The sequence below is a fragment of the Coregonus lavaretus genome, assembly GCF_964263955.1.
Source record: "Coregonus lavaretus genome assembly, chromosome: 2".
NCBI lineage: Eukaryota > Metazoa > Chordata > Actinopteri > Salmoniformes > Salmonidae > Coregonus > Coregonus lavaretus.
Window position 1 is genome coordinate 3479599 of NC_139989.1, and position 17769 is coordinate 3497367.

At 45.7% G+C, this 17769-nt stretch overlaps 1 protein-coding gene across 1 annotated transcript in view; it reads left to right on the forward strand.

Annotated features, from left to right (window-relative positions):
* Window positions 1–17769, forward strand: part of LOC311148371 (D(3) dopamine receptor-like) — a gene marked incomplete at both ends in the record, with an annotated part of 36537 nt that overhangs the window by 14646 nt on the left and 4122 nt on the right. The window contains 1 exon segment of the mRNA XM_084185322.1: window positions 9728–10088. Within this exon segment, the coding sequence (XP_084041448.1) occupies window positions 9728–10088 (361 nt within the window).

The window sequence follows — 17769 nt, forward strand, 5'->3', positions numbered from 1 at the left end:
AAAAATGTTATAAATTGATTTGTATTTTAATGAGGGAAATAAGTATTTGACCCCTCTGCAAAACATGACTTAGCACTTGGTGGCAAAACCCTTGTTGGCAATCATAGAGGTCAAACGTTTCTTGTAGTTGGCCACCAGGTTTGTACACATCTCAGGAGGGATTTTGTCCCACTCCTCTTTGCAGATCTTCTCCAAGTCATTAAGGTTGAGGCTGACGTTTGGCAACTCAAACCTTCAGCTCCCTCCACAGATTTTCTATGGGATTAAGGTCTGGAGACTGGCTAGGCCACTCCAGGACCTTAATGTGCTTCTTCTTGAGCCACTCCTTTGTTGCCTTGGCCGTGTGTTTTGGGTCATTGTCATGCTGGAATACCCATCCACGACCCATTTTCAATGCCCTGGCTGAGGGAAGGAGGTTCTCACCCAAGATTTGACGGTACATGGCCCCGTCCATCGTCCCTTTGATGCGGTGAAGTTGTCCTGTCCCCTTAGCAGAAAAACACCCCCAAAGCATAATGTTTCCACCTCCATGTTTGACGGTGGGGATGGTGTTCTTGGGGTCATAGGCAGTATTCCTCCTCCTCCAAACACGGCGAGTTGAGTTGATGCCAACGAGCTCGATTTTGGTCTCATCTGACCACAACACTTTCACCCAGTTCTCCTCTGAATCATTCAGATGTTCATGGGCAAACTTCAGACGGGTGTGTATATGTGCTTTCTTGAGCAGGGGGACCTTGCGGTTGCTGCAGGATTTCAGTCTTTCACGGCGTAGTGTGTTACCAATTGTTTTCTTGGTGACTATGGTCCCAGCTGCTTTGAGATCATTGACAAGATCCTCACGTGTAGTTATGGGCTGATTCCTCACCGTTCTCATGATCATTGCAACTCCACGAGGTGAGATCTTGCATGGAGCCCCAGGCCGAGGGAGATTGACAGTTATTTTGTGTTTCTTCCATTTGCGAATAATCGCACCAACATGCTGTCAATTAACTTCTGGGCCACATCCTGACTGATGGCAGCCCATTCTTGCATAATCAATGCTTGGATTTTGTCAGAATTTGTGGGTTTTTGGTTGTCCACCCACCTCTTGAGGATCAACCATAAGTTCTCAATGGGATTAAGGTCTGGGGAGTTTCCTGGCCATGGACCCAAAATGTCGATGTTTTGTTCCCCGAGCCACTTGGTTATCACTTTTGCCTTATGGCAAGGTGCTCCATCATGCTGGAAAAGGCATTGGTCGTCACCAAACTGTTCTTGGATGGTTGGGAGAAGTTGCTCTCGGAGGATGTGTTGGTACCATTCTTTATTCATGGCTGTGTTCTTAGGCAAAATTGTGAGTGAGCCCACTCCTTTGGCTGAGAAGCAACCCCACACATGAATGGTCTCAGGATGCTTTACTGTTGGCATGACACAGGACTGATGGTAGCGCTCACCTTGTCTTCTCCGGACAAGGTGTTTTCCGGATGCCCCAAACAATCAGAGAAAATGACTTTACCCCAGTCCTTAGCAGTCCAATCCCTGTACCTTTTGCAGAATATCAGTCTGTCCCTGATGTTTTTCCTGGAGAGAAGTGGATTCTTTGCTGCCCTTCTTGACACCAGGCCATCCTCCAAAAGTCTTCGCCTCACTGTGCGTGCAGATGCACTCACACCTGCCTGCTGCCATTCCTAAGCAAGCTCTGCACTAGTGGTGCCCTGATCCCACAGCTGAATCAACTTTAGGAGACGGTCCTGGCGCTTGCTGGACTTTCTTGGGCGCCCTGACGCCTTCTTCACAACAATTGAACCTCTCTCCTTGAAGTTCTTGATGATCTGATAAATGGTTGATTTAGGTGCAATCTTACTAGCAGCAATATCCTTGCATGTGAAGCCCTTTTTGTGCAAAGCAATGATGACGGCATGTGTTTCCTTGCAGGTAACCATGGTTAACAGAGGAAGAACAATGATTTCAAGCATCACCCTCCTTTTAAAGCTTCCAGTCTGTTATTCTAACTCAATCAGCATGACAGAGTGATCTCCAGCCTTGTCCTCATCAACACTCTCACCTGTGTTAACGAGAGAATCACTGACATGATGGAAGCTGGTCCTTTTGTGGCAGGGCTGAAATGCAGTGGAAATGTTTTTTAGGGATTAAGTTCATTTTCATGGCAAAGAGGGACTTTGCAATTAATTGCAATTCATCTGATCACTCTTCATGACATTCTGGAGTATATGCAAATTGCCATCATCAAAACTGAGGCAGCAGACTGTGAAAATTTGCATTTGTGTCATTCTCAAAACTTTTGACCACGACTGTGTACAGTGGGGAAAAAAAGTATTTAGTCAGCCACCAATTGTGCAAGTTCTCCCACTTAAAAAGATGAGAGAGGCCTGTAATTTTCATCATAGGTAAACGTCAACTATGACAGACAAAATGAGGGGAAAAAATCCAGAAAATCACATTGTAGGATTTTTAATGAATTTATTTGCAAATTATGGTGGAAAATAAGTATTTGGTCAATAACAAAAGTGTCTCAATACTTTGTTATATACCCTTTGTTGGCAATGACACAGGTCAAACATTTTCTGTAAGTCTTCACAAGGTTTTCACACACTGTTGCTGGTATTTTGGCCCATTCCTCCATGCAGATCTCCTCTAGAGCAGTGATGTTTTGGGGCTGTCGCTGGGCAACACGGACTTTCAACTCCCTCCAAAGATTTTCTATGGGGTTGAGATCTGGAGACTGGCTAGGCCACTCCAGGACCTTGAAATGCTTCTTACGAAGCCACTCCTTCGTTGCCCGGGCGGTGTGTTTGGGATCATTGTCATGCTGAAAGACCCAGCCACGTTTCATCTTCAATGCCCTTGCTGATGGAAGGAGGTTTTCACTCAAAATCTCACGATACATGGCCCAATTCATTCTTTCCTTTACACGGATCAGTCGTCCTGGTCCCTTTGCAGAAAAACAGCCCCAAAGCATGATGTTTACACTCCCATGCTTCACAGTAGGTATGGTGTTCTTTGGATGCAACTCAGCATTCTTTGTCCTCCAAACACGACGAGTTGAGTTTTTACCACAAAATTATATTTTGGTTTGATCTGACCATATGACATTCTCCCAATCCTCTTCTGGATCATCCAAATGCACTCTAGCAAACTTCAGACGGGCCTGGACATGTACTGGCTTAAGCAGGGGGACACGTCTTGCACTGCAGGATTTGAGTCCCTGGCGGCGTAGTGTGTTACTGATGGTAGGCTTTGTTACTTTGGTCCCAGCTCTCTGCAGGTCATTCACTAGGTCCCCCCGTGTGGTTCTGGGATGTTTGCTCACCGTTCTTATGATCATTTTGACCCCACGGGGTGAGATCTTGCGTGGAGCCCCAGATCGAGGGAGATTATCAGTGGTCTTGTATGTCTTCCATTTCCTAATAATTGCTCCCACAGTTGATTTCTTCAAACCAAGCTGCTAACCTATTGCAGATTCAGTCTTCCCAGCCTGGTGCAGGTCTACAATTTTGTTTCTGGTGTCCTTTGACAGCTCTTTGGTCTTGGCCATAGTGGAGTTTGGAGTGTGACTGTTTGAGGTTGTGGACAGGTGTCTTTTATACTGATAACAAGTTCAAACAGGTGCCATTAATACAGGTAACGAGTGGAGGACAGAGGAGCCTCTTAAAGAAGAAGTTACAGGTCTGTGAGAGCCAGAAATCTTGCTTGTTTGTAGGTGACCAAATACTTATTTTCCACCATAATTTGCAAATAAATTCATTAAAAATCCTACAATGTGATTTTCTGGATTTTTCCCCCTCAATTTGTCTGTCATAGTTGACGTGTACCTATGATGAAAATTACAGGCCTCTCTCATCTTTTTAAGTGGGAGAACTTGCACAATTGGTGGCTGACTAAATACTTTTTTTCCCCACTGTATATATGTATGTATATATACAGGGGTGCACATAACTTTTTCAGTGAGTTACTCAGGTGAGTACCAGCAGATGGTGTCTGGTGTCACCCCATATGTAGCGTGGTCTTAATAAGTGCAGTCTTCCTCACTGTCCTCCTCAGTGCCGCCACCACTGTCCTCTTCAGTGTCGCCCTCAGTGCCGCCACCACTGTCCTCCTCAGTGCCGCCACCACTGTCCTCCTCAGTGCCGCCACCACTGTCCTCCTCAGTGCCGCCACCACTGTTCTCTGCTTCAGCTTCCTGCATGGTAGATGATGAAGATGCTGCAGATGCACCTCCCTGTCCTTGGTTGAGCCTCCGATTAGCTGTCTCCATCCACAGGTCAACAGCAGGCTTTGGGTCAAATGTCTCTGTGGTCTGCTTTGACAGGTGAATGTGTATCAGGGCTGAGAGACGAGCATGTGACAGACGAGATCTGTACTTGGTTTTTATTATGTTGAGATGTGAGAATCCCCTCTCACAAGCTGCACTGCTTAAAGGCAGTGTAAGAGACAGCTTAACCACCTTGTTGATGTTGGAGTAAGCATCTGGGTTACTTGTATTTACTATTTGGACCAAGTCATACACAGAAGAGGCTCCCAGGTGTTTTCCTGCCTGCTTTAAGCGCATCCATTCTGTCACAGTGGTATCTTTGTCAAGTTGCAAGGTGGCCTCATATTTCTTGAGAATGCTGCAAACTGTTGTGTTTCCAAAACTGTGGAGGTCTTGCATTTCCTGAGGCCATGTTGAAGGATCAAATACTAAGAAATGATCACATGACTTGAGGGAGTCATATCTGATTTCAAACTCTTCAATTAACCCCCTGAGTAAGTGTGTCTTGTCTCTGTCAGCATCAGCATTGGAAACAGTGTGTGCCCTGTGGCTTTCACCATCAAGCAGAAGTGTGAACTGTCCAATGGCCACCATGAGTTCATCCTTACATTCTCCAATGGTCAGCTTTTCCTTCATAAACCTAATGGATGTGGTCTTCAAAATGTTGCAAATGTCAAGCATGTTTGACAGAAAACACTGAAAACACTCTGTGCAGATATGCTGCAAGTCACTGTTATCACTCGTAACCAGTTGCATTTTAATGGCTGGCAATAGTCTTGATATTTTTAACAGTGTTTCATGCCTCCATGCAGACCATCTGATATTATGAAACTTACCCAGTTTCACAAAGGAGATCCCATTTTCTTCACATAGCTTATTCAGTGCAGCCGTTTTTTTTCTCCACCTTTTTGTAAAAAAAACTGCAGCAGCTTGACCACAGAGCGATTAAATGTCTCACAGTAAGGAACGTTGGGATCAGCTGATTTCGAGCAATTCTCCAGTGTGTTCACAGAATGTGCACAAGGGAGTCTCCAACCGCAGCAAGTTGCCGGAGTTTTGGCACAACGCCGTTGTAGATACCTACGTTGACAGCAGCCCCGTCTGTGCACACAGCGACCAACTTTGTTGTCCAGTCATCCAAGCCTGTGTCCTGGAAAAGTCTCACAAGTCCGTCTGTTATGGCCTGCGCGATTCGGTCAGCACCCAATTCAATCAGTCCAATAAAGTCTGAGGTAAACTCTCCGTTGCTGGACACAGACACAATGTAAACGATTTCCTGCTCAGTTTTTGTGATGTCCTCAGATCCATCAAAAAGCAGCCCCCAAAATTCAGCAGACTGCAACTTGGCTCGTAACTCCCCGCTGATGGTGTGAGCGATGCTCTGCATGATCCGTGTGCCCCCTTCACGTGAATGATATGCACCTCCGACATTTACTCCTAGCCGCTTCAGTAAAGGAACATCCTCAGAATAGGAAGACATGGGACGTGCGTGTTTAGCTTTATGGAAGGCGAGGAGAAAAATATTAAACAGAGCTTGCCGCTGTTCTTCATTCAGCTTGTCTCGCCATCTGGCAAGTGGGCGACTGGACATTTCTTCTCGGCTAGATTGTTTAGCAATGGCTTGCGCCACATTCGTGTGCTACTTGCTCTTTTCATGTTTGTCAAATAAAGGATGGTTGAAATTCTTTGAGCCTTTATAAAATGCACCTGTTTTGTCTGCTAGATGTGGATTTGAGCGGCAAATCTAGCACCACATTTTAGTGCGCTCATCGTTAGCTTCAAGCCACTGCACATCTTGGAGCCACTTCTCCGAAAAAAGTATTTTCTTCGGCTCTGGCTCCAATTGGCATTTCTTTGTAGGTGGCGAAACGCCAAAGAAGCTGCTTAATGTCTGTTGCTTTTTGGACATCCCTGACAGTAGTTGACAAGCAACATGTCATGTGTAAGGTTAGATGAGAAGATTGGTCAAGTACGGAAAGGCCCGTAGTAACACAAGTGGCATTGCGCATTCCTGATTTTTGTCGCGCTTGCGTACCTGCATACCAGTTATGTGCACCCCTGTATATGTGTATATGTGTATATATATATATATATATATATGTGTATATATATATATATATATATATGTGTATATATATATATATACATATACACATATATATATATATATATATATATATATATATACACATATATATATATATATATATGTGTATATATATATATATATATATATATATATATATATATGTGTATATATATATATATATATATATATATATATATATATATATATATATATATATATATATATATATATATATATATATATATATACACACACACATACATACAGTGGGGAGAACAAGTATTTGATACACTGCCGATCAAAAATCACATTGTATGATTTTTAAGTAATTAATTAGCATTGTATTGCATGACATAAGTATTTGATCACCTACCAACCAGTAAGAATTCCGGCTCTCACAGACCTGTTAGTTTTTCTTTAAGAAGCCCTCCTGTTCTCCACTCATTACCTGTATTAACTGCACCTGTTTGAACTCGTTACCTGTATAAAAGACACCTGTCCACACACTCAATCAAACAGACTCCAACCTCTCCACAATGGCCAAGACCAGAGAGCTGTATAAGGACATCAGGGATAAAATTGTAGACCTGCACAAGGCTGGGATGGGCTACAGGACAATAGGCAAGCAGCTTGGTGAGAAGGCAACAACTGTTGGCGCAATTATTAGAAAATGGAAGAAGTTCAAGATGACGGTCAATCACCCTTGGTCTGGGGCTCCATGCAAGATCTCACCTCGTGGGGCATCAATGATCATGAGGAAGGTGAGGGATCAGCCCAGAACTACACGGCAGGACCTGGTCAATGATCTGAAGAGAGCTGGGACCACAGTCTCAAAGAAAACCATTAGTAACACACTATGCCGTCATGGATTAAAATCCTGCAGTGCACGCAAGGTCCCCCTGCTCAAGCCAGCGCATGTCCAGGCCCGTCTGAAGTTTGCCAATGACCATCTGGATGATCCAGAGGAGGAATGGGAGAAGGTCATGTGGTCTGATGAGACAAAAATATAGCTTTTTGGTCTAAACTCCACTCGCCGTGTTTGGAGGAAGAAGAAGGATGAGTACAACCCCAAGAACACCATCCCAACCGTGAAGCATGGAGGTGGAAACATCATTCTTTGGGGATGCTTTTCTGCAAAGGGGACAGGACGACTGCACCGTATTGAGGGGAGGATGGATGGGGCCATGTATCGCGAGATCTTGGCCAACAACCTCCTTCCCTCAGTAAGAGCATTGAAGATGGGTCGTGGCTGGGTCTTCCAGCATGACAACGACCCGAAACACACAGCCAGGGCAACTAAGGAGTGGCTCCGTAAGAAGCATCTCAAGGTCCTGGAGTGGCCTAGCCAGTCTCCAGACCTGAACCCAATAGAAAATCTTTGGAGGGAGCTGAAAGTCCGTATTGCCCAGCGACAGCCCCGAAATCTGAAGGATCTGGAGAAGGTCTGTATGGAGGAGTGGGCCAAAATCCCTGCTGCAGTGTGTGCAAACATGGTCAAGACTTACAGGAAATGTATGATCTCTGTAATTGCAAACAAAGGTTTCTGTACCAAATATTAAGTTCTGCTTTTCTGATGTATCAAATACTTATGTCATGCAATAAAATGCTAATGAATTACTTAAAAATCATACAATGTGATTTTCTGGATTTATGTTTTAGATTCCGTCTCTCACAGTTGAAGTGTACCTATGATAAAAATTACAGACCTCTACATGCTTTGTAAGTAGGAAAACCTGCAAAATCGGCAGTGTATCAAATACTTGTTCTCCCCACTGTATATATATATATATATATATATATATATATATACAGTGAGGGAAAAAAGTATTTGATCCCCTGCTGATTTTGTACGTTTGCCCACTGTCAAAGAAATTATTAGTCTATAATTTTAATGTTAGGTTTATTTGAACAGTGAGAGACAGAATAACAACAATCACGTTCTGTGCGTGATTTCCTGCAAGACAGGAATGTCAGTGTTCCGCCATGGCCAGCGAAGAGCCTGGATCTCAATCCCGTTGAGCACATCTGGGACCTGGTGGATCGGAGGGTGAGGGCTAGGGCCATTCCCCCCAGAAATGTCTTGGAACTTGCAGGTGCCTTGGTGGAAGAGTGGGGTAACATCTCACAGCAAGAACTGGCAAATCTGGTGCAGTCCATGAGGAGGAGATGCACTGCAGTACTTAATGCAGCTGGTGGCCACACCAGATACTGACTGTTACTTTTGATTTTGACCCCCCCTTTGTTCAGGGACACATTATTCAATTTCTGTTAGTCACATGTCTGTGGAACTTGTTCAGTGTATGTCTCAGTTGTTGAATCTTGTTATGTTCATACAAATATTTACACATGTTAAGTTTGCTGAAAATAAACGCAGTTGACAGTGAGAGGACATTTCTTTGGCAGTTTATTTGCAACAAAAAAAAACATATGGGGGATTGGAAGTGATACAGACAATTACATTGATGGAAATTACAATCTATCTGCAGTATTAAAGCTGATCAACCCCTTTTTTTTAATTTTTTTTTTTTTATTAAAATATAAAGAGTGTGTGTTTTTGCATGCGTTTGCCTGTGCAAATCCCTGCATTTACAGTGTGTCGGAAAGTATGAGGGAGAGTACTGGAGATAGACAGATACATAGACAACCTGAGTTTCTGGATGACTTCAAGCAACACTGTTGTTGGTTTGAACAGAATTTAACTGACTGACTCTCAATGAATCTGGTGGCATATTCTGAGATTCTTAGTTGTGAGGGTCCGTTCTGTTTTTAGTGTGTGTCTGCGTGCGTCCATGTCATTACTCTCTGCTAGCCCCCGGGCTGTGAGGGAGCTGAAAATCTGAATTCTGAATCCTCGCCTCGCCTCACTGCCACTAAACTTGCAGGCTCTGGGTGTCGCACTTTATTTGTCACACCAATCCACAAATTACTTCAAAGATGGAGCAAATGACAAGCTTTAATTTCCCCCTGAAAACAGGGCTGCGAGGCTTGGCTGTTAGATGCAAGTTGAGACTGACAGGCAGAAACATGAGGAACAGGAAGGAAGGAGCGGTGAACCAGGAAGGGGCGGGGTCACTGACAGGGTGGGGCGGAGAACAGGGATAGAGACATGTGGAATCATGAATAAATGTCAGAGTCAGGTAGTGGTAGTGTCCCAGGTCTGAATCAATCCCTGATTATAGGGGAAATATGAAAGTGAACAGCTGCATCTAAATATCAGGCAAGGGGTTGTCTTTGGACCAGGGCCCGATGCTTTTGGGAAACCGGGCTCTGATCAACAGCATGGTTGTCTATGGACCAGATCAACATCATGGTTGTCTATGGACCAGATCAACAGTAAGGTCATTGCTCAGCACCTTCAGATGTGACTGACTGTGTGTTCCTTTCAGGGGAGTATAGAGCCGGCAGTGCCCCCTAAAGCTCACCTCCTGTCAGGGTGTCTGCGGCGTAAGTGTCCCCGGACAGCCCCTGTGGAGAAAACTCTGCCTCCCCCAGTGGACATCCAGAAATACTGCAGCATCAGCCACGTCTCCTGCGGCCTCACTGAGCACGACCGCGCCGAGGAAGAGGTGGCCAAAGAGAAAGAGTGTATTCCCGTGCGGAGGAGCTGCGAGGTCAAGGAGCTGTCCAATGGACGCATGCACACGGCCCTCCGTCCCGCCCCCCAGTCCCTGTCCAGCCAACAACATCGAGTCAGGAGCATGCAGAACAGGGAGAAGAAGGCTACGCAGATGCTGGCCATTGTGCTTGGTGAGTAGCACTGTTTGTATTAGGTCTATCACCATCTGTGTTATGTACAGTGGGGAAAAAAAGTATTTAGTCAGCCACCAATTGTGCAAGTTCTCCCACTTAAAAAGATGAGAGAGGCCTGTAATTTTCATCATATGTACACGTCAACTATGACAGACAAAATGAGGGAAAAAAATCCAGAAAATCACATTGTAGGATTTTTAATGAATTTATTTGCAAATTGTGGTGGAAAATAAGTATTTGGTCAATAACAAAAGTTTCTCAATACTTTGTTATATACCCTTTGTTGGCAATGACACAGGTCAAACGTTTTCTGTAAGTCTTCACAAGGTTTTCACACACTGTTGCTGGTATTTTGGCCCATTCCTCCATGCAGATCTCCTCTAGAGCAGTGATGTTTTGGGGCTGTCGCTGGGCAACACAGACTTTCAACTGCCTCCAAAGATTTTCTATGGGGTTGAGATCTGGAGACTGGCTAGGCCACTCCAGGACCTTGAAATGCTTCTTACGAAGCCACTCCTTTGTTGCCTGGGCGGTGTGTTTGGGATCATTGTCATGCTGAAAGACCCAGCCACGTTTCATCTTCAATGCCCTTGATGGTGGAAGGAGGTTTTCACTCAAAATCTCACAAGACATGGCCTCATTCATTCTTTCCTTTACACGGATCAGTCGTCCTGGTCCCTTTGCAGAAAAACAGCACCAAAGCATGATGTTTCCACCCCAATGCTTCACAGTAGGTATGGTGTTCTTTGGATGCAACTCAGCATTCTTTGTCCTCCAAACACGACGAGTTGAGTTTTTACCAAAAAGTTATATTTTGGTTTCATCTGACCATATGACATTCTCCCAATCCTCTTCTGGATCATCCAAATGCACTCTAGCAAACTTCAGACTGGCCTGGACATGTACTGGCTTAAGCAGGGGAAAAAAAGTATTTAGTCAGCCACCAATTGTGCAAGTTCTCCCACTTAAAAAGATGAGAGAGGCCTGTAATTTTCATCATAGGTACACGTCAACTATGACAGACAAATTGAGAAGAAAAAAAATCCAAAAAATCACATTGTAGGATTTATGAATTTATTTGCAAATTATGGTGGAAAATAAGTATTTAGTCACCTACAAACAAGCAAGATTTCTGGCTCTCACAGACCTGTAACTTCTTCTTTAATAGGCTCCTCTGTCCTCCACTTGTTACCTGTATTAATGGCACCTGTTTGAACTTGTTATCAGTATAAAAGACACCTGTCCACATCCTCAAACAGTCACACTCCAAACTCCACTATGGCCAAGACCAAAGAGCTGTCAAAGGACACCAGAAACAAAATTGTAGACCTGCACCAGGCTGGGAAGACTGAATCTGCAATAGGTAAGCAGCTTGGTTTGAAGAAATCAACTGTGGGAGCAATTATTAGGAAATGGAAGACATACAAGACCACTGATAATCTCCCTCGATCTGGGGCTCCACGCAAGATCTCACCCCGTGGGGTCAAAATGATCACAAGAACGGTGAGCAAAAATCCCAGAACCACACGGGGGGACCTAGTGAATGACCTGCAGAAAGCTGGGACCAAAGTAAAAAAGCCTACCATCAGTAACACACTAGGCCGCCAGGGACTCAAATCTTGCAGTGCCAGACGTGTCCCCCTGCTTAAGCCAGTACATGTCCAGGCCCGTCTGAAGTTTGCTAGAGTGCATTTGGATGATCCAGAAGAGGATTGGGAGAATGTCATATGGTCAGATGAAACCAAAATATAACTTTTTGGTAAAAACTCAACTCGTCGTGTTTGGAGGACAAAGAATGCTGAGTTGCATCCAAAGAACACCATACCTACTGTGAAGCATGGGGGTGGAAACATCATGCTTTGGGGCTGTTTTTCTGCAAAGGGACCAGGACGACTGATCCGTGTAAAGGAAAGAATGAATGGGGCCATGTATCGTGAGATTTTGAGTGAAAACCTCCTTCCATCAGCAAGGGCATTGAAGATGAAACGTGGCTGCGTCTTTCAGCATGACAATGATCCCAAACACACCGCCCGGGCAATGAAGGAGTGGCTTCGTAAGAAGCATTTCAAGGTCCTGGAGTGGCCTAGCCAGTCTCCAGATCTCAACCCCATAGAAAATCTTTGGAGGGAGTTGAAAGTCTGTGTTGCCCAGCGACAGCCCCAAAACATTACTGCTCTAGAGGAGATCTGCATGGAGGAATGGGCCAAAATACCAGCAACAGTGTGTGAAAACCTTGTGAAGACTTACAGAAAACGTTTGACCTGTGTCATTGCCAACAAAGGGTATATAACAAAGTATTGAGAAACTTTTGTTATTGACCAAATACTTATTTTCCACCATAATTTGCAAATAAATTCATTAAAAATCCTACAATGTGATTTTCTGGAGAAAAACATTCTCAATTTGTCTGTCATAGTTGACGTGTACCTATGATGAAAATTACAGGCCTCTCTCATCTTTTTAAGTGGGAGAACTTGCACAATTGGTGGCTGACTAAATACTTTTTTCCCCACTGTACATTCAGGGTATCATAACACCACCCTCCAAACACCAGATCTCAGCTTAGGTACACTACTTCTCATGGTTTTACTATACAATGATGTTGTTTTGAGTCTTTCTATTTTAACAGTGTGGGGGATGATAGACTGTGAACACTTTTGTAGAATACTGGGGTTATGGACATGGGAGTCAGAGGACAGAATCACTTTCCCTCACAGATCTATTACCGCCATTATAACACCTTTATACTCTATAACACAATAGAACAATGTCTGTAGTGCACTACAAAGCCAATATACTGCCTATGTCGTCGGAAAAGAATGAATGGGGCCATGTATACTGCTTGGCGTCGGGTAAGCTTGGCTTTATACATAGCTTGGGCTTTGTCGAGTAAGGCTTAAACTATTTATTTGGATTGTAGTTAGGTATTGTAGGTAGTTATCGTGGGTTGTTGTATGTAATTATTGTAGGTTAGTATTGTATTCGGCTGTGCCGGGTGTAGCACGAAGCTAGCTAGCTAACCCACCACCTGGACTAGCTGGCGAGTAGCTATTAGCAACGGTATAGTTGTTTCACGCCTGAGAGTGCCTGTAATTACGCCAGCTGGCTGCCTACAATAATTACATACAATAATTGCCTACCATTCAGCTGTTTTCTAACCTCATTGTCTGAACCGTTAACGTTAGGTAGCAAGTGGCTACTGTGCTTGAAATTTAGCTAGCTTGTTGCTACCTGGATAGCTACTAGTAAACAATAGCTGGAACGACCGAGCGAACAGACGCGAACTGGCTGAGTCAATTCAGTGGCTAGCTTTGCACTTGGCTAGCTAACAGTAGCTGCTAGGGGTAAGTCATAACCTACATTTGTGTTTTTTTTTTTTTTTTTTTTACATATTGATAGCCCGAGTCGTTCAAGGAATTCGGGACATGGCTGACTAGTTAACGTTAGTTTGGCTCTCTCTGTGTGTTCGTGCCGTGAAAGGAGGGGTTCTTCTTTGTCTGAAAGCAATGGCTAGCTAGTTTGCTAACTATTCTAGCTAACTAACTGGCTGAATAAGTTGACGACGGACTCGCTCAAGCTGTCGGGACTAACCCACAACGTTAGACACGGACATGAACGATCTGCTTGCGTGTTGATACACTGGTGGTTTGTTGTGGCCGAGTATTGGCGCTAAACCGTGTTGTTGGAGTCCGGCATGCTAGCTGGCTGTGGCGTCTTATGACGAGGTGCCCGGACGATTTTCACGGAATAATACTGCACCTAGTTAGCTAGCTGAATAAACTAAGTTAGTCTATTCCTAGAAAACATTGAACCGCTGTAGTTTACAACAATTATAGTTTCTGAGGTGGAAGTTGGGAGAGTTATATTTGGGAGTTGTGGTGAGGGAGGCCCCGCTCTCTCCTTTCCCAGATGTTTAGTTCATTTCATTCCGATCTCCTCTGCATTCTTGTAGCCATCTGCTGCAGCCTGTCAACTATGCCTCTGCCTATCCCTGTTCTCTCCTCTCCGCACAGGCTACACAAACGCCTCACACCGCGTGGCTGCTGCCTCTCTAACCTGGTGGTCCCTGCACGCACCTCCCACGTGGAGTTCCAGGTCTCAGGCAGCCTCTGGAACTGCCGTTCTGCTGCCAACAAGGCAGAGTTCATCTCAGCCTATGCTACCCTCCAGTCCCTCGACTTCTTGGCGCTGACGGAAACATGGATTACCACTGAAAACACTGCTACTCCTGCTGCTCTCTCCTCGTCTGACCATGTGTTCTCGCATACCCCGAGAGCATCTGGTCAGCGGGGTGGTGGCACAGGAATCCTCATCTCTCCCAAGTGGACATTCTCAATTTTTCCCCTGACCCATCTGTCTATCTCCTCATTTGAATTCCATGCTGTCACAGTCACTAGCCCAATTAAGCTTAATATCCTTGTCATCTATCGCCCTCCAGGTTCCCTTGGAGAGTTCATCAATGAGCTTGACGCCTTGATAAGTTCCTTTCCTGAGGATGGCTCACCCCTCACAGTTCTGGGGGATTTCAACCTCCCTACGTCTACATTTGACTCATTTCTCTCTGCCTCCTTCTTTCCACTCCTCTCCTCTTTTGACCTCACCCTCTCACCGCCCCCCCCTACTCACAAGGCAGGCAATACGCTTGACCTCATCTTTACTAGATGCTGTTGTTCTACTAATCTCACTGCAACTCCCCTCCAAGTCTCCGACCACTACTTTGTATCCTTTTCTCTCTCCCTCTCCTCCAACACTACTCACTCTGCCCCTACACAGATGGTAATGCGCCGTCGCAACCTTCGCTCTCTCTCTCCCGCTACTCTCTCCTCTTCCATCCTATCATCTCTTCCCTCTGCTCAATCCTTCTCCCTCCAATCTCCTGATTCTGCCTCCTCAACCCTCCTCTCCTCCCTTTCTGCATCCATTGACTCTCTATGTCCCCTATCCTCCCGGCCGGCTCGGTCCTCCCCTCCAGCTCCGTGGCTTGATGACTCATTGCGAGCTCACAGAACAGAGCTCCGGGCAGCTGAGCGGAAATGGAAGAAAACTAGACTCTCTGCGGACCTGGCATCTTTTCACTCCCTCCTCTCTACATTTTCTTGATCTGTTTCTGCTGCTAAGGCCACTTTCTACCACTCTAAATTCCAACCATCTGCCTCTAACCCTAGGAAGCTCTTTGCCACATTCTCCTCCCTGCTGAATCCCCCCCCCCCTCCTCCCTCTCTGTGGATGACTTCGTCAACCATTTTGAAAAGAAGGTTGACGACATCCGATCCTCGTTTGTTAAGTCAAATGACACTGCTGGTCCTGCTCACACTGCCCTACCTTATGCTTTGACTTCTTTCTCCCCTCTCTCTCCAGATAAAATCTTGCGACTTGTGATGGCAGGCCGCCCAACAACCTGCCCGCTTGACCCTATCCCCTCCTCTCTTCTCCAGACCATCTCCGTGACCTTCTCCCTTACCTCACCTCGCTGATCAACTCATCCTTGACCGCTGGCTATGTCCCTTCTGTCTTCAAGAGAGCGAGAGTTGCACCCCTTCTCAAAAAACCAACACTCGATCCCACTGATGTCAACAACTACAGACCAGTATCCCTTCTTTCTTTTCTCTCCAAAACTATTGAGCGTGCCGTCTTTAGCCAACTCTCTTGCTATCTCTCTCAGAATGACCTTCTTGATCCAAACCAGTCAGGTTTCAAGACTGGTCATTCAACTGAGACTGCTCTTCTCTGTGTCACAGAGGCTCTCCGCACTGCTAAAGCTAACTCTCTCTCCTCTGCTCTTGTCCTTCTAGACCTGTCTGCTGCCTGACCGGTCGCTCCTACCAAGTGGCGTGGCGAGAAGCTGTCTCCGCACCACGTGCTCTCACCACTGGTGTCCCCAGGGCTCAGTTCTAGGCCCTCTCCTATTCTCGCTATACACCAAGTCACTTGGCTCTGTCATATCCTCACATGGCCTCTCCTATCATTGCTACGCTGACGACACACAACTAATCTTCTCCTTTCCCCATTCTGATAACCAGGTGGCGAATCGCATCTCTGCATGTCTGGCAGACATATCAGTATGGATGACGGATCACCACCTCAAGCTGAACCTTGGCAAGACGGAGCTGCTCTTCCTTCCGGGGAAGGACTGCCTGTTCCATGATCTCGCCATCACGGTTGACAACTCCGTTGTGTCCTCCTCCCAGAGTGCGAAGAGCCTTGGCGTGACCCTGGACAACACCCTGTCGTTCTCCGCTAACATCAAGGCGGTGACCCCGATCCTGTAGGTTCATGCTCTACAACATTCGGAGAGTACGACCCTGCCTTACACAGGAAGCGGCACAGGTCCTAATCCAGGCACTTGTCATCTCCCGTCTGGATTACTGCAACTCGCTGTTGGCTGGGCTCCCTGCCTGTGCCATTAAACCCCTACAACTCATCCAGAATATAATAATAATAATAATAATAATATGCCATTTAGCAGACGCTTTTATCCAAAGCGACTTACAGTCATGCGTGCATACATTTTTTTTGTGTATGGATGGTCCCGGGGATCGAACCCACTACCTTGGCGTTAGAAGCGCCATGCTCTACCAGCTGAGCTACAGAGGACCACAGAATGCCGCAGCCCGTCTGGTGTTCAACCTTCCCAAGTTCTCTCACGTCACCCCGCTCCTCCGCACACTCCACTGGCTTCCAGTTGAAGCTCGCATCTGCTACAAGACCATGGTGCTTGCCTACGGAGCTGTGAGGGGAACGGCACCTCCGTACCTTCAGGCTCTGATCAGTCCCTACACCCAAACGAGGGCATTGCGTTCATCCACCTCTGGCCTGCTGGCTCCCCTACCTCTGCGGAAGCATAGTTCCCGCTCAGCCCAGTCAAAACTGTTCGATGCTCTGGCACCCCAATGGTGGAACAAGCTCCCTCACGACGCCAGGACAGCGGAGTCACTCACCACCTTCCGGAGACATTTGAAACCCCACCTCTTTAAGGAATACCTGGGATAGGATAAAGTAATCCTTCTACCCCCCCACCCCCCAAAAAAATTAAATAATAATAATAATAATAACATTGTAAAGTGGTTATCCCACTGGCTATAAGGTGAATGCACCTATTAGTAAGTCGCTCTGGATAAGAGCGTCTGCTAAATGACGTAAATGTAATGTAGGAAATCAGTTACAATTCATTACCTTCACTGCTGGGTGCCTAGCACTAGTTAGTCTGCAGCTCTAGTGAGTATTTAGTAAATCAGAACAAACCATTGGAAAGCTCAAATGTAAATTGGATGGATGGATGGATCCAAAGATAGATATCCACTCTATGAGACCAACCACCTGCTACCAAACATCGCTCTCTCTTTCTCACACACACACACACACACACACACACACACACACACACACACACACACACACAGTAATGATTAGTGGTGGTGTTGACGGCCATTAGTCCAGGCTGTTCATTGTGAGAGCTGACATGTTGGCTAGTCCAGGCCCGACTGAGTGACACTGAAGCTAATTGGACAGAGGAGTCACACACACACGCATGTACGCACGCACACACGCACACACACACACACACACAAAGCAGATGTCCTCAGCCTCACACACTCCCTAGCTTCTCTGGCCAAGAGAGAATTGGATTGGTCAGCCATGTCACATGACTCGGACATCTTTGAACTGTGGGGGAGACACT